At 34.1% G+C, this 24,963-nt stretch overlaps 1 protein-coding gene across 1 annotated transcript in view; it reads left to right on the plus strand.

The window, feature by feature from the left end:
* The window catches only part of Cdep (Chondrocyte-derived ezrin-like domain containing protein), a 227,733-nt gene that overhangs the window by 133,624 nt on the left and 69,146 nt on the right, over positions 1-24,963 (plus strand). Inside the window, exon 3 of the mRNA XM_075295350.1 lies at positions 1,311-2,724. Coding sequence (XP_075151465.1) covers positions 2,497-2,724 — 228 coding nt within the window. The 5' untranslated portion in view covers positions 1,311-2,496. The remainder of the gene's footprint in view (positions 1-1,310; positions 2,725-24,963) is intronic.

Below are 24,963 nucleotides of genomic sequence, written 5' to 3' on the forward strand. Positions count from 1 at the left end.
AAATAACATTTTGCTCTTGAAATATGTATGGGATGATCATATGCCTTTAATCTATGTAGAATAGATTAAGCATCAGGAGGGTTTTAAGGTATCCATGCATGTGATCTAGATCTAGCCGGTATGTATTTCTTCTCGACTAACTCTAGAGCAGCTCTTTCCCAAACTTCACTACTTCGTATCAAAGCAGCTTTAAAACAATCTTTAGACGTCTCGTCTTCAAAAACGATCAACGTAAATTGTTCTTTATACCAACCAGTATCTTTGTGTCGAGGATTAGGACCGGGAAGGTTAGGTTAGGTATAGTGACAACCCGGTGGTTCCCAGGGAAACTTTTCTAGCACCTGTGAGTAAACGCCAAACAAAGTATTCCCAATTGCCCCCACTTATGCTTTGGAATCATAGCGTCCACTGCTCCCCTGTAGGTATCAGAAGACTCTCTTTTGCAACTGAGACAACCGATCCTTTTTAGAAGCTGGCAATTCATCCAGCGAACGTTCCCTTTTGTCAACTTCAAGAATTTATTGCGCTCATTTTAAAGAATTGCTTTGCTGTTTGGTCGCAACTGGCTTTGAATCAACGACCCTGTGTGTACAAGGCGGGCATGCTAACCGTTGCACCACGGTGGCTCCCAGGGAAATTTTTCTAGCACCTGTGAGTAAACGCCAAACAAAGTATTCTCAATTCCCCCCACTTATGCTTTGGAATCATAGCGTCCACTGCTCCACTGTAGGTATCAGAACTGAGACAACCGATCCTTTTTAGAAGCTGGCAATTCATCCAGCGAACTTTCCCTTTTGTCAACTTCAAGAATTTATTGCGCTCATTTTAAAGAATAGCTTTGCTGAGCTGACAACGAGCTTGGGTGGACTGATCATTATTTCTTTAGGGTATACAAAGAATTTCTGCGTTGCTTAAACCTCTTTCTTCAGGGATTACTTCCGTTACCTTTGAAAAAGTCGACTTGCCAAAGTACCGCAACCTTTCGACCCGTCTACAGGTCCACTAATTGGGCCTAACTCTTCTTCAAATTTTTAACTTCAGTCGAAACCCGTGCATGCCCGCCCTGAAATTAGCAGCCCAGTGGATGACTTTGAATTTCGCTGCATGGTGGCTAAATGTACCATCACACTAATTACGGTATAATTTAATCCGATATTAAAAACACACGTCCATTCAGTTCGATGGTTGAATGCTCTCTATATGGCATATATTTTATAACTCTTTATTAAAATATATTTAAAAAATCTAAATTTTAAACTATTTGCCATTTTAACAAAAAAAAAACAATTTTTTTCCATTTCTACTTGCAGAGTTTAATGGCTTGTTACTGCAATCACCAATGTTCGATATAACATCATAGGAAATTGTAACGACAACAACACCACCTACTTGAGTGACGACCAGCAATACAAAAGACGAGATGTGGAGTTTTCGATTCAATAAAAATTCACTACAAGCTACAAAACCAAAGCCAATACTTGAACACCACAATCATCTCCACAAACATTATCGTCTACAAGTGCAGCATGCAATCTGGATGAAAACCATTTAAGGAAAAAAAAAACAAAAGCAAAAGCAAACCAACGAGTAGCATTTTTAAGTTAGAAAGCAACCAAGTGTAACATTTCTATTTCTAAAACTTCGAAACCATTCAAATTCAAAAAAAAAATCCTTCATCAAAAGAACACTTGAAACCCGCCTACTACCTGGTACTTTGCACTGCATTTGGGAAGAAGAAGAAGAAGACAAACAACGGCAATAATAACAACAACTTTACAGCTCTATGAACATTCCTTTACAACGACAAGACTAGCAATTTTTGTTGCTCTTTCTACAAACTTGCACTCTCACTTTGCGTTTTATGTTTCATTTGTCGTCGTTGTTGTTGTTTTGCATGTACAAGATTTGAAGAGCTCCTTTTAATCCAACACACACACACAAACATATGTAATTGTCTACCTACATTTTAGTGTTACTCTTGGTTTTAAAGAGAACTTCGTAAAATATTCCGACAACGTGAAAGCTATCAAGAGCTATAGAAAAGCACCGTTATTCCCAAACACAAAAACAATAACATCAACTGGAGAATATATGTTAAAATCTACTTTCCTTCGTTGGCATTTAAATGTAAATACACACGCACGCTGACACACCCACATTCCATTCCAGAAATTTATCTTCGTATTAAATTCTAAATAGAAAATAAAATCCAAGACCAACAGCAACAGCAACCAAATAAGAGAGACACTTGTGTTCAATCAAAAAAAAAAAAACGTAGAAAGATAAAGAAAAAAAGCTTTAAAATCTCCTTTGCATTTATCTTCATACCTCCAAATCCATTACCATAGTGGGTCTTCCTCCTGTACACTTCATCACTCACAGTTGTTTTGCAGTAGAAGTGACCTCTTCACCACACACTAGTCTTTGTAATAGTCTTTGGCATCATTCACACTTCCTTTCTAAATCGTTAGAAAATCGAACAAATTGTTGTACAAAATGTCTTTGGTTGAGCGGTCAAAAGTGGGTGGTGGCGGTGTTGAATTGGGCGGCGGCAGAGATACCGATGAGTGCTATATGGTAGGCGGCGGTTCCAATATGAAACATTCGCTAAGCACACCTTCCGGTGTTGATGGTACACCATCGACACCCCGTCATCGTGGTGGCAAAAAATTGACGGTACGGATACAGATGTTGGATGATACAGTGACAATATTTCAAGTACAGGTGAGTACAGGAAGCACATTTTTATTGGGATGATTATTTAATAATGAAGCGGGAGATGAAATGGATATTTAAGAAAATTTTATTTTTTTTATAGAAATTTTAAGAAAATTAAGCTTAAATTAACATTGAATTGATAAATTACCAAAAAAAAAAAAAAAATAGTGGGAATTAATTTAATCAATTAATTTCTATCAATTTCAATTAATGAAAATGAAATTGATAGAGGTTTACAAAGTTAGTGAATTTTTATGTATCAAACAGATGGAGTAGTTTGGGACTCAAATTTTGAGTCGATTTAGCTACGTTCGTCTGTCTGTCTGTTCTTGTATTTAAATGCCCCATGAAAATGTAGTCAAAAAATCAATGAAAATGTTCTTTTCGGAACCGGAAGTTTTGCAAAATCGAATCAGAAGCAATAAATAAATTGACATGGCCTTGTCATTGGGTGGAAGTCAAGTTTTTAAGCATATACTAACAGCAAATACAAACCAAATTGAAATAAATAACTAAATTTAGGGATATGTTTGTTTGTTATAAGTCCTCAAAGTGCCAAAAAAGCAAATGTGTTCAAATTAAAAAATGTCAACAAATAACGTTAATTTCTAAAGTTTACAGAATTTTATTTTTGTGAATGATAGTTAACAACAAACATAAACTAAAATCGAGAACTCAAACCTAATAAAATTAGCCTAAAACACAATGCATACAAATACTCGTTCATCCAAAATCCCTGCGTTGTTATAAATGAGGGGTTTTATCGAAAATATAGTCAAAAAGTAAAAATATTTTACAAATATTTATATTGAAATATAGCAGAATTTTATTTTTTAAATAGTGTGAGAACAAAATTAAGAAATATAATTATTTTGCGTTCTTTGTAAATTACCCTTTTTGGGTGGAAAAATATCCAAAATTTTAATTTGTTCAATTTTTTTGTTGTTGTTTTACTTCAAGAACCACCACCAATACCTACACAAAATATTTAGCTTGGCCAAAATTGGACCATTCACTCTTTTACCTTATCCTCGTAATTTAACCCCAATTTCGACCACAAAAAAAGACTTAAAATTCAAATATTATTTTAAAAATAATTCTAGTCAATTATGGCAAAATGTTATTTTTTTGCATTCGAAGCTCGATATCATAGACCATTAAAAACAAAAATTAAAAAAAAAATCGGAGCACATTTTTTTGTCGCTTTCGAAGCACTGTGCACCGTGGTGCAATGGTTTCAATCCCAATTTCGACCAAACACCAAAAAGTTTTTCAGCGTTGGTTTATCCCCTCTCCCTAATGTCACTCCTGAGTGACATTAATCGCAAACTGAAAAGCCGTACGGACTCGGCTATAAAAAGGAGGTCCCTTGCCATTGGGCTAAACATAGAATCGGGCAGCACAGTAGCTTCCATCAAAACCAAATCTAAAATTTAGGTTCGCGCGCACACCTCTAGTTGACACTTTACTATACAAATAATTCGAGTCATAAGTATATAAAAAAAAATTAATTAAAGTGAATAAAATGTCAGTAGAAGCAAATAATTTTTGTATTCTAAAATAAATTAAAAATGCTTATAGAAAATATCAATGCTTTGATGATCTGCGGGTTCAGATAATATTCAAAAATAATTTTCATTCCCTTAATTCGGAGAGATTAACGTTTGACATTGGGATGCAAAAAATGAAAATCAAACAATTATATACGGCAGTAAGTTCGGCTAGGCCGAATCTTATGTACCCTCCACCATGGATTGCATAGAAACTTGTACTAAAGACTGTCATCCACAATCGAATTACTTGTGTTGTGGTAATACTTGCCGTTGGCAAGATATCAAATTTTCTATAGAAATAACATTTTGACAAAATTTTCTTTAGAAATAAAATCTTGACAAAATTTTTTATTGTAATTAAATTTTGACAAAATTTTCTATAGAAATAAAATTTTGACAAAATTTTCTATAGAAATAAAATTTTGACAAAATTTTCTATATAAATAAAACCTTGACAAAATTTTATATAGTAATAAAATTTGGGTAGATTTTTTTTGGGGATCGGCTATATATAACTATACACCGATATGGACCAGGTTTGGCATGGTTGTTCGCGGCCATATACTAGCGCAATGTACCAAATTTCACAACGTACCAAATTTCAACCGGATCGGATGAATTTTGCTCCTCCAAGAGCTCCGGGGGTCAAATCTGGGGATTGGTTTAAATGACGGCTACATAGAATTATTGACCGATATAGACCAATTTTTGCATGGTTGTTAGAGACCATATACTAACACCACGTACCAAATTTCAACCGGATCGAGTGAATTTTGCTCTTCCAAGGGGCTCCAAATCAGGAAATCGGTTGATATGGGAGCTATATATACTTGTGGACCGATGTGGACCAATTTTTGCATAGTTATTAGAGACCATATACTTACACCATGTACCAAATTTCAGAAGGATCGGATGAAATTTCCTTCTCTTAGAGGCTCAGCAAGCCAAATCTAGGGATCAGTCAGTGGGGGCTATATATAATTATGGACCGATGTGGACCAATTTTTGCATGGTTGTTAGAGACCATATACTAACACCATGTACCAAATTTCAACCGGATCGGATGAAATTTGCTTCTCTTAGAGGCTCCGCAAGTCAAATCTGGAGATCGGTTTATATGGAGGCTATATATAATTATGTACCGATGTGGACCAATTTTTGCATGGTTGTTAGAGACCATATACTAACACCATGTACCAAATTTCAGCCGGATCGGATGAAATTTGCTTCTCTTAGAGGCTCTGCAAGTCAAATCTGGGGATCGGTTTATATGGGGGCTATAGATAATTATGGACCGATGTGGACCAATTTTTGCGTAGTTGTTAGAGACTATATACTAACACTTTGTACCAAATTTCAGGCTGATCGGATAACATTTGCTTCTCTTAAAGGTTTCGCTAGCCAAATCGGGAGATCGGTTTATATGGGGGCTATATATAATTATGGACCGATGTGGACCAATTTTTGCATAGTTATTGGAGACCATATACTAACACCATGTACCAAATTTCAGGCTGATCGGATGACATTTGCTTCTCTTAAAGGCTTCGCAAGCCAAATCGGGGGATCGGTTTATATGGGGGCTATATATAATTATTGACCGATGTGGAACAATTTTTGCATGATTGTTAGAGACCATATACTAACACCAAATTTCAACAGGATCGGATGAATTTCGCTTCTCCAAGAGGCTCCGGAAGCCAAATCTGAGCGTCGGTTTATATGGGGGCTATACGTAAAAGTGGTCCGATATGGCCCATTTGCAATACCATCCGACCTACATCAATAATAACTACTTGTGCCAAGTTTCAAGTCGATAGCTTATTTCGTTCGGAAGTTAGCGTGATTTCAACAGAAGGACGGACGACATGCTTAGATCGACTCAGAATTTCACCACGACCCAACATTTTGCTCTTAAAACATGTTTGAGGTGATCATATTCCTTCTCTGGGTGCAGTTATCAGTTGTGTCTCCCAAATAATTCGGTCCTGCCAATCGAATGATGGTAAAGAGGACTTAAATGGCATAAAGAGTTGATTTTGTCAACCAATAAATTCTGCTGTCACCTTCATCATTTGGTTGAGTCGATCAACGCTCGGAGTACGTAAACCGAATTATATACAAGTATATACGGCCGTAAGTTCGACCAGGCCGAATCTTATGTACCCTCCACCATGGATTGCGTAGAAACTTCTACGAAAGACTGCCATCCACAATCGGATTACTTGGGTTGTGTTATCTTAAAACTTCTTAACATCGTTTTCTAAATTGTGAGTTAGTCCATACGTGGTATATATTAGACAAAAAAGGTATGTATCGGTAAGTCCACAAATAATTACGAATCGATATGGACTTTTGCACGGTACATAGAGAGCCAGAATTGAAATATGGGGGTCGCTTATATGGGGGCTATATACACAATTATGAACTTGATATGGACCAATTTTTGTGTGATTGGGGATCGATTTATCTGAGGGTTATATATAACTATAGACCGATATGGACCTAGTTAGGCATGGTTGTTAACGGCCATATACTAGCACTATGTACCAAATTTCAACTGACTCGGATGAAATTTGCTCCTCCATGTGGCTCCTAAACCAAATCTAAATATAGAATGTTCATAACTACAACAGAATTCCAACCACTCTCTTCTCTGTGTGTAGCTGCAATGGATATCGACCATCTATTTGTTTCTCGCAGGATAGAAAATTACCTATCCAGTTGAAATTTTACAAAGTCGTCTTTTCTTCATAGATCGACTTTTAAACATTTTGAATCTGTATGCCCTCATTGCTATGAGAAAAAATTTCCTTCATCCCCTTTGGACTTTATTTATGTAAATGATCCATAACCTTCCACTATTCTCCGGGGAATTTACAATTGCACTTCTTTCAATACCATAAGCACCGGCCAACTTCTGCATCTGCAATGTTAAGACCAATAGACCAACTGACCATTAATAAAACACTCGCATAACAATGAAATACAAAATAAAAATCCATAGAAAAGCTTCTAATAGGGGAAATTATATTCTGCGCCCAGCCTAACGGAAGTTGTTATGTTTAACACGTATTTTTCAAACTTCCAACAAGTTAACGAACTCGTAAATTATTTCCCAAGTCTACTATAAGACACAAGATGACTTCGAAGCCCAGACGAAGCGACGGACGAGGAAGAGCGATGACTAGAGGAAGTATGACCACAATGTTTTTCTCTTAGTTGGATTTTCTTTTGGCAATAAATCAGAACAGACCTAAACGAGAAAAGTATCTTTTAATTATGTGGCAAGTTGTTGGCCAAAGCAGAGTCAAGGAGGAGAGATGCTGCCAAAAAGAAAAAAAAAAACGTTCAAAAAATAAAGAAAACCAAAAATGTTAGAATGTCCAAGTTCGTGTACACCGTAATTCTTGGGCGTTTACACTCCCTTTATGGAATAGCAACTACATGCCTTTCTTACATCCCTCTCCACATGGAGCAGATGAAATAAATGCTCAACAAAGTTTAAGGCCTAAATATTATATGATCATATTGGTACTGCAATTCAACAACAAGAAACTAGGAAACAAACAACCATCCAACCATTCTGGCATTCAGCTACTGAATAAAACCCCCAGAATATGCAATGGGTGGATGCCCTCAATGAAGAATGAAAAAAAAAAGAAAACGAAAAACGAATTTCTGAAGCTGTTAAAACAAACTAGTCCCTTTTTATATATTTCTGTAGGCTGCAGCAGGAGCAGTCTAGGTGGATGCCACTGATGCTCATATTGTTGGCTATGTGGATGCAGGCGGCCATATTACTGAATAGTCCACAATTTCTTTGGATTCTTGGCTCTGCCAAGTTTCCCTTCATTGAAGTAGAATTATCTTCCATAAAAAGAGACCACCTCCCTAGCCTAAAATCCTTTTTGGCGCATACTATACCCGAAGCCTTTAAATTATGCAGCGAGTCATTCATCCACAGCTAAACAAAAAACAAAATGAAGATGGAACATTTTCGTGTTTTTTCTTCTTCTTTTGTTTTGGCTATGGTCCAAAACCCATGATCACATTAAAGTAAATGAAAAAAAGAAAACCAACCAAATGAATTTCTTTTCTTTGTCAAAGATGTCTTTCCTGAGGAAAGGATATACGGGAATGTGAAAGTGGGAGTTGCAGTTGTTTTCCACTTAGCTTAGTGGAGGAAAAAAATAGTTACAAACCAAAATTGAAGAACTTTTTAGCGAAATTATTCCAACAAGGATTTAATAAAAACTAGGAACTTAAAACGAAATTTACTTACCATGAGGTCTATTTATCCAGCTCCTTGTATTTCGAAGAAGTTGATAGGTCCATCTACCTTTGTCATCTGTGTCTCAACTCCTTTGCCATCTATAGGTTAGGTTAAAGTGGTGCCCCGATTAAGATTCAGGCTCACTTAGACTATTCAATCCATTGTGATACCACATTAACTAAAAGTACCTATTACATATGGGCACTTCTAGTTTTAACCGCTGAACATTCTCGATTATTTTCTTCTGTTGCACCAACCAGATTGTTCCAAAAACATTAGCAGACTGCTTAAGTTAACGTTTTCCAGGACCGCCAGTAATCTAAAGCTATATGCCCATAAAAATTGCTTACGCCTTACACAAAATTGGGAGCCATCGTGGTGCAATGGTTAACATGCTCGCCTTACATACACAAGGTCGTGGGTTCGATTCCTGCTTCGACCGAACACCAAAAAGTTTTTCAGCAGTGAATTATCCCACCTCAGTAATGCTGGTTACATTTCTGAGGGTTTTAAAAGCTTCTCTAAGTGGTTTCACTGCAATGTGGAACGCCGTTCGGACTCGGCTATAAAAAGGAGGTCCCTTGTCATTGAGCATAACATGGAATCGGGCAGCACTCAGTGATAAGAGAGAAGTTCACCAATGTGTTATCACAATGGACTGAATAGTCTAAGTGAGCCTGATACATCGGGCTGCCACCTAACCTAACCTACACAAAATGCAGGACACTCACACAAGAGGTGTTTAATTGATTCCTTTTCCTCCGCATCATGACATCTCATACAATAGTCATTATACTTCGCACCAATACTTTTTGCAAAATCGCCTATCAGGCAGCGACCCGTTATTAGGAGTGATATCTGACGTCTCTAGAACTCTAGCATGTCTAGTATGCGGTTTAAGTTTAAATGGGGCCATATTTGCTTGGTGTCGTTACAACCCTTGCAAATCTCCCATCGAACATTTGCCATCACAACAGCCTTCTCACGCAGTATGAGCCAGGGGCATACCAACAGATTCTAGTTCCCCTGGAATATGTAAGGTAGTCCCTAGCCTCGCCAAGTCATCCGCTTCGCAGTTCCCCGGTATGTTCCTATGGCTAGGCACCCATATTAGGTGAATATTGTGCTGCTCAGCCATCTCATTGAGAGATGTGCGGCAGTCGATGGCCGTTTTCGAGTTAAGGAACACAGAGTCCAAGGATTTTATTGCAGGTTGACTGTCTGAGTATAACACATATTAATTCCCACATTTTTTGGAACATTACTTCTCAGCCAATTCGTCACCTCTCTTATTGCTAATATTTCAGCCTGAAATATTCGGGGCCTGTGTGCACCACGCCTCACTGTTGGGAATTAGAGTTTCAAACTTTTTGTCGAAAAGTGGTGTCGCCAAAGTATAATCCACTACGTTAGGCACGCCAAGGTATTTTGCACACTCAGCAAAGGGTATTTCAATACCCCCTAAGGAAATGGGCTTAACCGTGGGAGTTTTGCTATCTTTGCAGTACATATCTAGTTCTGTCTTTGCAGGATTTACCCCAAGACCATTATCTTTCGCCCATTTCTCAGTCGTCCGGAGGGCTCTCTGTATAATATCTCTGATTGTGGATGGGAATTTTCCCCTGACTGCTAGCGGGGAAAACCGAACTGTGAACGTAACTTTTTTCCGGCCAAAGCGATAACTCGCGCAACCGCACAGCCGTTGTTGCAGCTGACTGTTTGGCCAAAATGTCTAATGGCAATAGATGCAGCCTGACATTAAGGGAATTTGTTCCTGTCTTGCCGAATGCGCCTGAGGTACACAAGCACGCCATACGCTGAAGTTTGTTTAAATTTGTCGGCTGGTGAAGTGCCGGCCACCAAACTACAACACCATATAGCATTATATGTAAGGTCTAACCACTTCCGTGTATAGCCAATGCACAATTTTTGGTTTTAGGCCCCACTTTTTTCCTATTGCCTTTTTACACGAGTACAAAGCTACCGTTGCTTTCCTCGCCCTTTCTTCAATATTAAGCTTAAAGTTCAGCTTCCTGTCCAAAATAATGCCAAGGTATTTTGCACACTCAGCAAAGGGAATTTCAATACCCCCTAAGGAAATGGGGGTATTGATAACTATACAAATACTCCCTAAGGAAATGGGGGTATTGCGATGTTTGCAGTACATTACTAGTTCTGGCTTTGCAGGATTTACCCCAAGACCATTATCTTTCGTCCATTTCTCAGTCATCCGGAGGGCTCTCTGTATAATATCTCTGATTGTGGATGGGAATTTTCCCCTGACTGCTAGAGCCACACCACCTGCGTATGCTACCACTTTTATCCTTTCTTTTTTTTTGGAAATCCAGAAGGTTGTTTATTGATAGAACTCCTCCTTAGGGAGTGCCTCTGTTCACATCTATGCACTAATCCTTCACCAAGATCCCATTTATTGCGCATTTTCTCTGCTGCTGGTTGATCAATAGTGTTCAGCATTGACGCATGTTCCTTAAATATCTCAGACTTTTCAGTTATCAGCAGATCCAATGGAGGGATCCTAGCGAAGACCGCTGGTTAATTACCAAAATTCCCATGGCCACTAATCACCATAGGCATAAATAGAAATTTACCTTAATATGAAGTCTGTTTACCCAGCTCCTTATGTTCCGAAGAAGTTGGTAGGACCATCTACCTTTGTCATCTGTGTCCCATCTCCTTTGTCATTTATTCAGTAATCCTTCACCAGGCTCCCATTTGTTGCGCCTTTTCACTGCTGCTGGTTGACCAATAATGTTTAGCATTGACGCATGTTCCTTAAAGATCTCAGACTTTTCAGTTATCAGCAGATCCAATGAAGGGACCGCTGGTTAGTTACCAAATTCACATGGACACTAATCACCATAGGCAATATGAAGTCTGGTTATACAGCTCCTTATGTTCCCAAGAAGTTGGTAGGTCTATCTACCTTTGTCATTTGTGTCTCATAACCTTTGCCATTTATGTACTAATCCTTCACTAGGCTCCCATTTATTGCGCCTTTTCTCTGCTGCTGGTTGATCAATAGTGTTCAGCATTGACGTATGTTCCTTAAATATCTAAGACTTTTCAGTTATCAGCAGATCCAATGGAGGGATCCTAGCGAGGACCGCTGGTTAATTACCAAAATTCCCATGGCCACTTATCACCATAGGCATAAATAGAAATTTACCTTAATATGAAGTCTGTTTACCCAGCTCCTTATGTTCCGAAGAAGTTGGTAGGTCCATCTACCTTTGTCGTCTGAGTCCCATCTCCTTTGTCATTTATTCAGTAATCCTTCACCAGGCTCCCATTTGTTGCGCCTTTTCATTGCTGCTGGTTGACCAATAGTGTTCAGCATTGACGCATGTTCCTTAAAGATCTCAGACTTTTCAGTTATCAGCAGATCCAATGAAGGGCCCGCTATTTAGTTACCAAAATTCCCATGGACACTAATAACCATAGGCAATATGAAGTCTGGTTATCCAGCTCCTTATGTCCCATCTCCTTTGCCATTAATTCAGTAATTTTTCGCGAGCTTCCTTTTGATGTGCCTTTTCTCCGCTGTATTGATGCATGTTCGTCAAATATTTTCAATGGAAGGATCCTAGAGAGGACCGTTTATGCGGATGTCGAGATTGTATAGTAGGTTAGGTTAAGTGGCGGCCCGATGTATCAGGCTCACTTAGACTATTCATTCCATTGTTATACCACATTGGTGAACTTCTCTCTTATCACTGAGTGCTGCCCGATTCCATGTTAAGCTCAATGACAAGGGACCTCCTTTTTATAGCCGAGTCCGAACGGCGTTCCACATTGCAGTGAAACCACTTAGAGAAGTTTTGAAACCCTCAGAAATGTCACCAGTATTACTGTATAGTAAGCTGATGCCAATCGGAGAGTATTTTTAAGGGGCCAGCACTATTTTTAAAAGCAGGAGCTTCGTAAAGTACTTCAACTTACTTGAAGTACTTCAATCAGTAGTTTTCTGTCCAGGAGCTTTCTAGCTTTGCCGTAGTCGATAGAGCTATGCCAGTTACAATCAGAAAATGCTCCTTCAATGTCAATCTGCTATCTAAGTACACACCCAGATATTTAAGGTCCTTCTTGATGACAATGTTATGGCCATTCAATCTTAACTTAGGGCATTCTTCTTGCTAGCTGCGTCGTAGTCAATGGAGCTTTGCCAGTTACGATCCGAAAATTCTCTTTCATAGTTAATTTGCAATTTAGGCATACTTCCAGATATTTAAGGTCCATCTTGATGACAATCTTCTATTCATCCACTCTTAGTTTAGGGCATTCGAATAATCCTTTGCTGGTTACTATTATCGTTGACTCAAAGCCATCTACTTAGTCTTCCAGGCCATCGTTTGTTGCGATTTCTTCAGTTCTTAAGAGTTCTTATCGATCGTTCGGTGAACGTAGTCAGCATAATCTATAAGTTTACCTCCGGTAGGGAGCCACCGTGGTGCAATGGTTAGCATGCCCGCCTTGCATACACAAGGTCGTGGGTTCGATTCCTGCTGCGAACGAACACCAAAAAGTTTTTCAGCGGTGGATTATACCATTCTGAGGGTTTCAAAGCTTCTCTAAGTGGTTTCACTGCAATGCGGAACGCCGTTCGGACTCGGCTATAAAAAGGAGGTCCCTTGTCATTGAGCTTAACATGGAATCGGGCAGCACTTAGTGATAAGAGAGAAGTTCACCAATGTGGTATCACAATGGACTGAATAGTCTAAGTGACCCTGATACATCGGGCTGCCACCTAACCTAACCCTAACCTTAACTCCGGTAGTGACATTGTACAATAAATTACACAAAATGACAGGTAACTAAGGGCATACAAACAGATTAAAGTTTTCCTGGAGCATGTACGGTAATTCGCAGCATCTTTCACTCTTTGGTTTCCGGGTTTGTCACAGAACAGGAACTTACATTTGTCGATAACCATCTCGTTGATATATTTGCAGCTGTTTAGGTGTTGGGAAACACAAAGTCCAATAATTTGATTGCAGGTTGACTTTTTGCCTCTCTTTTCATATAAAGGAAGAGGGAATCTTTGTATATTCAAAATGGTCCTTCGACCTCATTTATTTCTTTGTTTTCAAATTGGCATCATTTCAAAAGGTACTATTTGCACATCTTGCCAAATAGAAGCATTCATCATAGTCTTAAGTAATTCAAGCAGTACCACACTCTCAAAAAGGAAGGACAACAAATTGCACATTTTAACAACTTTCCCTTTACCAAACTCAAAGCAATTATGAGGGTAACAGTCAGCTAACGGCAAAAAAACTCGAATTATACTGTCAACTATGTTGGGTTTCATAATACTGAGGTACACTCGAAAAACAAATAATAGTATACTTGGATTTTAAAACAAGGACATTCATACAAATCGCACAAATTTATCGAACGTCAAATCAATAGAGTTAATGGTGAGGTGACCACGTCGGTTATTATCCTTGATTAAGAAGGATGAGGAAATTAATTGAAAAAGCCATTAGAGGACTTTGCAAGAGATGCTACCGATTCTAAAGTAGTACACGACCGAACACCCGACTCAGAATCACCTCCAATGTAGATCTGACCCGTGTTGTTCGTCCGTCCGTCTGTGTATATGAATTTATTTGTTTTTCGCATGATCTCGGTCGCAATTATTGGGCGATTTTGATCAATTTATTGCAAAAGGACGAACGCAAGTTAGAATCGGGTTAAGATTTGTATATAGCCCCCATATGTACATGTTGAGTCTGACTTTGACAAATGCTCTTATTTATCAATCGATTGTCTTCAAGTTTTACACAAGGTAATCTTTTCTAGCAATCTTTAAGTTTACAAAATAACATCGAAATAGGTCGAGATTTAAATATAGCTCACAACACAGAGAGTGTTGTCTCATTTTCCGAAATTTATTCATTAACCGATCTTACATTTAAAATTCAGATGCATTAACCGATTTAATTCAGATTTTTATATAGATCTTGCATACATATATACCCTTCGGCAAATTTATCAATCCCAAGACAAGACTTGTCCCTGGTGTGTATGGACCAGTTCCAGTCCTGGTCAAAAGGTATAGAAGGGACCGATCACATTAACATGGTTTTGTCATTGACGAGATCAATTTACACTTTAGGACACATCTTGGACCCATTCCAAAGGACACGTTCTGGGACAACCTAGTAGGACTACCCTCGCGAACCAGGCCCTCGTGAACCAGGTCGGCACAAATTCTCAGGAACATGTATAATTTTGAGCGTCCAAGTCCAGACCTGTGATAGGTCCAATTTCCCGTAAGGAATATACAGTGAAACCGCTCAGAAGTAAACACCTACGGTCACCTAAATTTTTATTTTTAGAGATGTCTGCTTCTGAGTAACAATATTTTTTTCAATTTAGCGAAAGGCAACACAATAACAAACTGAAAATGAACAGGCATTCATGAATGAAAATTTATGAATGAAAGGAATCAAACTAACAATCACTAGCATTCCATAGTGAACCATTACGAGTGTCATCCACAGCTTCTAGGTTGGGTGTTGCCTTACGAGTCGGCTATAGAACCAATATTCAAATGACAAAAACAAATATAATAGAAATAAAAAATAAACCATCAAATTCACACCAAAAATTTAGGACAATGAGTAGGAGAATGGAAGAAAAATTCTTGGCATCATCAACACCAGCATAGGGCCAGTAATAGAGAAGTCAAGAGAAATGTAACAAAAATGGACTTACAGCAAAAAGAAAGCAAACAACCAGAATGGGACATGGCATGCAGTGGTGCCAGCATTTTTCTGGCCCTTGTCCCCAAATTATGATGTTTTCGTCCCCAAAAATCCCCAATGTAAATTTCAAATCCTCACCAAAATCCCCAATACATTTTTGACAATTTTGACAAAATTTTCTATAGAAATAAAATTTTGACAAAATTTTTTATAGAAGTAAAATTTTGACAAAATTTTCAATAGAAATAAAATTTTGACAAAATTTTCTATAGAAATAAAATTTTGACAAAATTTTCTATAGAAATAAAATTTTGAAAAAATTTTCTATAGAAATAAAATTTTGACAAAATTTTCTATAGTAAAAAAATTTTTTGACAAAATGTTCTATAGAAATAAAATTTTGACACCATTTTCTATAGAAATACAATTTGGACAAAACTTTCTATAGAAATAAAATTGTGACATAATTTTTTCTATAGAAATACAATTTCGACAAAATTTTCTATATAGAAATAGAATTTTGACAAAATTTTCTGTATAGAAATAAAATTTTGACAAAATTTTCTATATAGAAATAAAATTTTGATAAAATTTTCTATAGAAATAAAATTTTGACAAAACATCCTATAGAAGTAAAATTTTGACAAAATTTTCTATAGAAATAAAATTATTATAAATTTTTCTATATAAATAAAATTTTGACAGAATTTTCTGTAGAAATGAAATTTTTGCAAAATTTTCTGTACAAATAAAATTTTAACAAAATTTTTTATAGAAATAAAATTTAGACATAATTTTCAATAGAAATAAAATTTTGACAATATTTTCTATAGAAATAAAATTTTGACAAAATTTTCTGTAGAAATAAAATTTTCTATAGAAATAAAATTTTGACATTTCCTTCTATAGAAATAAAATCTTGACATAATTTTCTATAGACGAAATGTGCTATAGCAATAAAATTAAAACAAAAAAAAAATCTATAGAAATAAAATTTTCTATAGAAATAAAATTTAGACATAATTTTCAATAGAAATAAAATTTTGACATAATTTTCTATAGAAATAAAATTTTGACAAAATTTTCTGTAGAAATAAAATTTTAACAAAATTTTCTATAGAAATAAAATTTTGACATTTCCTTCTATAGAAATAAAATCTTGACATAATTTTCTATAGACGAAATGTGCTATAGCAATAAAATTTTAACAAATTTTTCTATAGAAATAAAATTTTGACAAAATTTTCTATATAGAAATAAAATTTTGACAAAACTTTCTATAGAAGTAAAATTTTGACAAAACTTTCTATAGAAGTAAAATTTTGACAAAATTTTATATAGAAATACAATTTTGACAAAATTTTCTGTAGAAATAAAATTTTAACAAAATTTTCTATAGAAATAAAATGTTAACAAAATTTTCTATAGAAATAAAATGTTAACAAAATTTTCTATAGAAATAAAATTTTAACAAAAATGTCTATATAGAAATAAAATTTTTACAAAATTTTGACATAATTTTCTGTAGCAATCAAATGTTAAGAAAATTTTCTATAGTAATAAAATTTTGACATAGTTTTCTATAGAAATAAAATCTTGACAAAATGTGCTATAGCAATAAAATTTTAAAAAAATCTTCTATAGAAAAAAACTTTTAACAAAATTTTCCATAGAAATAAAGTTTTGACAAAATTTTCTATATAGAAATAAAATTTTAACAAAATTTTCTATAGAAATAAAATTATGACAAAATTTCTATAGAAATAAAATTTTTACAAAATTTTCTATGTAGAAATACAATTTTGACAAAATTTTCTATATAGAAATAAAAATTTGACAAAATTTTCTAGAGAAATAAAATTTTGACAAAATTTTCTATTGAAATAAAATTTTGACAAAATTTTCTATAGTAAAAAATTTTTTACAAAATGTTCTATAGAAATAAAATGTTGACAAAACTTTCTACAGAAGTAAAATTTTGACAAAATTTTCTATAGAAACAAAATTTTAACAAAATTTTGACATCATTTTCTATAGAAATAAAATTTTGACAAAATTTTCTATAGAAATAAAATTTTAACAAAATTTTGACATCTTTTTCTATAGAAATAAAATTTTGACAAAATTTTCTATAGAAATAAAATTTTGACATAATTTTCTATAGAAATAAAATTTTGACAATATTTTTTATAGAAATAAAATGTTGACAAAATTTTCTCTAGAAATAAAATTTTGACAAAATTTTCTACAGAAATAAATTTTGACAAAATTTTCGATAGAAATAAAATGTTGACAAAATTTTCTATAGAAATAAAATTTTAACAAAATTTTCTATAGAAATAAAATTTTAACAAAATTTTCTGTAGAAATAAAATTATGACAAAATTTTCTATATAGAAATAAAATTTTGACAAAATTTTCTGTAGACATTAAATTTAAAAAAAAAAATTCTATAGAAATAAAATTTTGATAAAATTTTCTATAGAAATAAAATTTTGATAACATTTTCTATAGAAATAAAATTTTGACAAAATTTTCTATAGAAATAAAATTTTGACAAAATTTTCTATAGAAATAAAATTTTGACAAAATTTTCTATAGAAATGAAATTTTGACAAAATTTTCTATAGAAACAAAATTTTGACAAAATTTTCTATAGAAACAAAATTTTGACAAAATTTTCTATAGAAATAAATAAAATTTTGACAAAATTTTCTATAGAAATAAAATTTTGACAACATTTTCTATAGAAATAAAATTTTGACAAAATTTTCTATAGAAACAAATAAAATTTTGACAAAATTGTCTATAGAAATAAATTTTGACAAATTTTCTGTAGAAATAAAATGTTGACAAAATTTTCTATAGAAATAAAATTTTAACAAAATTTTCTATAGAAATATAATTTTAACAAAATTGTCTATATAGAAATAAAATGTTAACAAAATTTTCAATAGAAATACAATTTTGACATAATTTTCTATAGAAATAAAATTTTGACAAAATTTTCTGTAGAAATAAAATTTTAACAAAATTTTCTATAGAAATAAACTTTTAACAAAATTTTCTATAGAAATAAAATCTTGACAAAATGTGCTATAGCAATAAAATTTTAAAAAAATTTTCTATAGAAATAAAATTTTAACAAGATGATTTTTTTCTATAGAAATAAAATTTTAGCAAAATTTTCTATAGAAATAAAATTATGACAAAATTTCTATAGAAATAAAATTTTAACAAAATTTTCTATAGAAATAAAATTTTGACATTTCTTTCTATAGAAATAAAATGTTGACAAAATGTGCTATAGCAATAAAATTTTGACAAACTTTTCTATAGAAATAAAATTTTGACAAAATTTTCTATAGAAATAAAATTTTGACAAAATTTTCTATAGAAATAAAATTTTAACAAAATTTTCTATAGAAATAAAATTTTAACAAAATTTTCTATAGAAATAAAATTTTTACATAATTTTCTATAGAAATAAAATTTTGACAAAACTTTCTACAGAAATAAAATTTTGACAAAATTTTCTATATGGAAATAAAATTTGGACAAATTTTTCTATATAGAAATAACATTTTGACAAAGTTTTCTATAGAAATAAAATTTTGACTAAATTTTCTGTAAAAATAAAATTTTAACAAAATTTTCTATAGAAATAAAATTTTAACAAAATTTTCTAAAAAAATAAAATTTAAAAAAAAATCTATAGAAATAAAATTTCGACAAAATTTTCTGTAGAAATTAAATTTTGACAAAATTTTCTATAGAAATAAAATTTTGATAAAATTTTCTGTAGAAATAAAATTTTGACAAAATTTTCTGTAGAAATAAAATTTTAACTAAATTTTCTGTAGATAGAAAATTTTGGCAATATTTTCCCAAGTCCCCATTCACGAAAACATATTCCCAATTTGGGGAAAAATCCCCAATACTGGCAACACTGATGGCATGTGACATCACTTGAGGTCGATGACCGATGTATAAGCTTCTACAGATGCTGGTATTCACTTTGTAGAAGGATTAGTGAATGAATTCACAGGCATTCACCTGTCAGATGGCATTTATTAGATGGTTACAAGAGGATATTCTTATATATGTGTCAGTATCATTCACCTCATGGTTCAAAGAACTCAATGACATTCTTTTTTTTTTAAGTCTCTTATGGACAGACATTTACTGAACATGGCAGATATTTGTCTTAAAGATTGTAACTCCTTCAACAAGTATCCAAGAGATTTTATTTGAGTTTTCACAATAGGTAAAAATCTCTCTGATTATACTCCATTCTCTAAAGTTGGTCTCCATTATTTGTGTATGTGTGACAATTGCAAGAATCAACTACGTATACACTCCACCATACCTATGACTTTTCACCGTAAACATCACCACATCATAAATTTAGAGAATAGACGGAACAAAGTATTCAAATATTTATAATCTTCCACTTCGAAATATACACGTGAAACCTAAAGGGGAAACCGCAAATACCGGTGTTTACCTCCTTGAACATACATTGTTCAGCAAATCGTTTCAGACATTTAATAGTTGATCAAAGTATACCAGCAAATATTTGCCATACAGATACTATGCGAGAGTATATGAGAGAAAGAGAGAACAGTGATGTCCATGAAAATAGTTACGGATAATTTGAAAGATTTCATTTCCATAGGGAATTAAAACTTGAGACTGTTTTTCAATAGCAATAATCTGAGATTTCCGATAGCTGTACTCACTACACTGAAAGAAAAAAATACTATTGTAAACACAAGTATCTTTTTAACGTACACTGGAAAAAAAGTATACACAATGATTTTTGTATTGATTCTGAGCCAAAGAAGGGGACACTTTTAAGACAGAAATCTCTGTTAACGTTAAGTTTTGCGTACCTGATTCTAAGTAACAATTTTTAATTTATTCATTTTTTCCGACCTTGTTTTCTTCATGTGCTATTAAAGTCCTTTAATAACGTACGTTGCTTACTGAAGTGCGACTTGGTAAGCGATGGAGGAAGCACCCGCTTGCGATAATTTCAGCACTTCCATATTTTAACTAATTTTAATTAACATTATTAAGTGCGTCGCCCGGTGTAAACGAAGAACTTACTTCCACCTTAAGAAGAAGTAGCGCTGAATTCTGCACTTATAATTGTGCACAGAATAATAGTGCCTACAGTATGAACACTGATATTTAGGTGCTTCCAATTTTATACTTATTTTTGCTGGGGTGTTAACGAAAACTTCATCCACATTCAGACTCGACTTCAATTAGAAATTCTGCTATGTTTCAAGTAAAAATAGTCCTTAAAATAAAGTCTTGAAAAGATCTTCTATTTTTAAAGAATTTTTTGTTTTGTTTTCAAGATGCAAAAAGACAACAAATTTAAAGAAAATTATATTAATATTAAAGAATTTTTCATAGTTATTAAAGACAAGTTGACCTTAGCTAAACAAAATTTTCTTTCATTTTTATATACCCATTTTTAAGTCGAATCACTTAATTATAAGGACAAAACGACTTTATACGAAATAAAAATCTAGTAATTATTTTGTATATGATTTACATTAGTTTTGTTTATTTAAAACATTCATTATTTCATTTTAGTAACCTCCTACACAGAAGAAATAGGCCTAACTAACATTATAAAACTTTTAGCCCATTCAAATTTAAACAAAAGTTTTGCTACATTTTATATATTGGTATTTTTGCTTTGTATGAATTTCTGTTATTGTTGTAGGTTTCCTCTTGGAAAATGTTTGAAAAACTATTTTCATTTTGTGGTTATTTTTGGAGCTTCAAGAGTTTTTCAACAAACTATGCGAGTAAATATTTTGCCAACATACGACCAGATACCGTGTAATCCATTCAAAACGGAAGGAGGATGAATCGGGAATGACTGACTGCTGACCGTTGCAAATCTAATGGGTGTAGTAAAAAATTTCCCTCCATGTATGCAATGGCAACAGAAATGTTTCTGCAGTAATAACTTATGGATTGCTTAGTTCCTATTAGCGGCCGACAGAGGCTTTTGTATTTGCACATTGTTGGCGGTGATACTAGGGCTTCTGTTTGTTTCTTATGTTAACTTCACTTCATTTTCCTAAAAATTTTTATTGTTGTTTTTTTTTTCTTTCAATACCGCAGCATGGATGGCATAAACATTGCGTCCGCCTAGTTGCCAAGTCACATGCCCATAAAACATTTTCCGGGGGTTTTCCCAGGCTATAAAAAGAAAATATATTTGTATTGTTTATTGGGTACGATAATAAAACTCCATAGAGATGAATAAACATCGTAATGTGGGAAAATATTTAGATTTTCAAAATTTTATACAAATTTTAAATTAGTTAATTAAAAGTTGAAAAAAAAACCTCAATTAAGAATCCATGTTTCCAATAAATTTGATACATTTTGATTGGATTGCATCCACATTTTCTTAATGTCCATACGACCTTTCTTTGTGTTTCATTTGCCGCTCTTTCTTTGGTAGTTTAAAGCGCCTAAAAATATGTATTTAGGACTCAATTTTTTTTAATACATTATTTGTGAGTACGAGCATATAATGTTCATAAATGAGTATAAAATGTTTGGAACATATTGTGCTTGATACATCAAATTTAGAAATGTTAGACACAGAGAGAGATAGAAAGAGCCAGAGAGTATCGAGAAAGAATTTAATCTTCGACTCTTTGAATTGAATTCAAAATGAGAATGGAAAGTGTTGACAACTCAAGAAAAAGTCGAAAGTCATGTCGTCAAAAATCGAAGTTTTAATCCTTTCATCACCGAATGAATAGTAGACATTGCAAAATTACTGTATTGTTCAGAACTAGTTTATTCCAAGGGCATAAAATAAAAAACAACAATTTTTGGAAGTATAATTATGCAAACATAGATATAGCAAGCAGGGCTGTGGAGCACTGTTACCACTCAAGCGAGAAAATTGTACCTAGAACTACCAAAAAATGATGTCAACATTTTATTTATTTTGTCAAAATGTATGTTGTCCAAATTTTATTTCTTTAGAAATTTTTGTAAAAATTTTATTACTTCAGAAAATTTTGTCAAAATTTTATTTCTTCAGAAAATTTTGTCAAAATTTTATTTCCATAAAAAATGTAAAAATTTAATTTTTGCAGAAAATTTTGCCAAATTTTATTTCACAATTTTGGGATTATTTGTTTGGCTTGAGGTCATGGACTAATGAAAAATGCTGGTGTTAATGTTTTTCATTACTTTTTATTGAAATATTGCTGTTCTCGGATATTTCGATACACCATCGATGATCATCTTCAGCGAGATATTATATTTTACAAAGTAATAGACTTTCTCCTTACAATGCTCATGTCTAACTTTTAAGAGAAAGTCTATTGCTTTGTAAAATATAATATCTCGCTGAAGATGATCACCGATGGTGTATCGAAATATCCGAGAACAGCAATATTTCAATAAAAAGTAATGAAAAACATTAACACCAGCATTTTTCATTAGTCCATGACCTCAAGCCAAACAAATAATCCCAAAATTGTTTTTTCGTTAAATTTAGGACACTCAATTGGGCGGAGCTCTGGCGTGTTGGGAGGGTTCCTGCACGTTGTTGGCGGCGTACCACTCCATGGCCTTTTTACCGTAATGGCAAGATGCCAAATCCGGTCAAAACAGTACGGAACAACCGTGTTTTTTCAGGAAAGGCAGCAGACGTTTATTCAAACACTCTTTCACGTAAATTTCTTGGTTGACAGTCCCGGAAGCTATGAAAATGCTGCTTTTCACAGGTACAGATGGCTTGCCAAACCAGATATTTCTTTGCGAACTTTGACAGTTTTATGTGCTTGAAAATATCTGCTACCTTTCCCCTTCCTTTTGCCGTATAAAACTCCTGTCCCGGAAGCTGCTTTTAGTCGGCTTTGACGTAGGTTTCGTCGTCCATTACCACGCAGTCAAACTTCGTCAGCATCGCCGTGTACAGCCTCCGGGATCGCGCTTTGGCCGTCGTATTTTGTTTATCATCGCGATTTGGAGTCACTACCTTCTTGTAAGTCGATAGTCCGGCTCGTTTTTTTTGGCTCGATGCACGGTTGTAGACGATACACCCAGCTTATTTGCGGCATCTCGGAGAGAGAGGTTAGGGTTTCGCTTGAAACTACCGGCAACTCTCTTTGTCGTCTCAGCGGCTTCCGGTTTTCGATTTCCCCCCGATCCAGACTTCCTGGCTGTCGACAAACGTTCCCCAAACACTTTAATTACATTTGTAACGGTTGATTTGGCAATTTTTAGTGATTTTGCCAGCTTTGCGTGCGAGTAGCTCGGATTTTCGCGACGCGCGAGCAAAATTTTGATACGCTGCTCTTCTTGCTTGGACGGCATTTTGACAACTGAAGAGTGAATTCCCAAATCAAAATACGAACAACATTCTACACACACACACCTTCAAAATGAGGGGTGTTCAGGTTTTTTAAATGCAAAATTGAAAGAAATACGTCAAGTTTATATTGACCAAATTTTGACCGTATCACCCTTTATTGAAACTTTACATTTAAGATAAAAACGCTTCAAATATAGGCTAAGACTCATTTTGAGGATTTAGCGCCTTTGGTTTAAATTTTTGTTTTTGGAATTAAGAAAACATTTTTTAGTTTGAAGTATCCGTTATAATTTGGATTTTTAAACTGGATTTTGTTTGTACGTGAGTACCTTTATTAATAAACCGTGAAAAGAGAATGAAAATTTGATAAATGAGGTCTGTATCCTAATTTTAATTTGATTGGTTCTAGATTTAAAGCCAGATTGATCTCTAAAAAATTTCTTTACTTCAAAGAAGCCGCATCTTTGGCTCGGAATCAATACCAAAATCCTTAAGGGAAAGTCAAAATCTTTGGATACAAGTAAACTTTTTTTTGAGTGTAACTTCGCTTTTAAGATATTTCGCGAGTTCTTTATAAAAATAAAATAATTTTTTTCCGATAAAAATTGTGGTGGGAGTGGGCTTAGCACTCCCATTACCCTCCTAGCTACGCCAATGTTAAAATCGGAGTTTAGTACAATTGACGACTTGTAGTTAGATAAGCTTCCGACTATGCAAATTCGTCTCAAAAACTCACAATTGGCCATCTATCGTGGCGAGATCTAACCCAGTTTCTTGTAAAATCACCACCACTGCTAAGTCAAAAAAAAAATGCAAAAATGCCTCAAAGTTACCTTTACCTCTAATTCATATCAACCTAGGTTAGGTTAGGTTAGGTGGCAGCCCGATGTATCAGGCTCACTTAGACTATTCAGTCCATTGTGATACCACATTGGTGAACTTCTCTCTTATCACTAAGTGCTGCCCGATTCCATGTTAAGCTCAATGACAAGGGACCTCCTTTTATAACCGAGTCCAAACGGCGTTCCACATTGCAGTGAAACCACTTAGAGAAGATTTGAAACCCTCAGAAATGTCATCAGCATTACTGAGGTGGGATAATCCACCGCTTCGGTCGAAGCAGGAATCGAACCCACGACCTTGTGTATGCAAGGCGGGCATGCTAACCATTGCACCACAGTGGCTCCCATCAATCTACTTATAAATCATAAATTCCCTTTTGCTAAATTTTATAAAAATTACTTTAATTTGAAAATTTTCCCACATTTTTATACCCTAAACCACATAGTGGTCAGGGTACGACCAGGTAACTTT

Source organism: Haematobia irritans, chromosome 1 (genome assembly GCF_050003625.1).
Source record: "Haematobia irritans isolate KBUSLIRL chromosome 1, ASM5000362v1, whole genome shotgun sequence".
NCBI lineage: Eukaryota > Metazoa > Arthropoda > Insecta > Diptera > Muscidae > Haematobia > Haematobia irritans.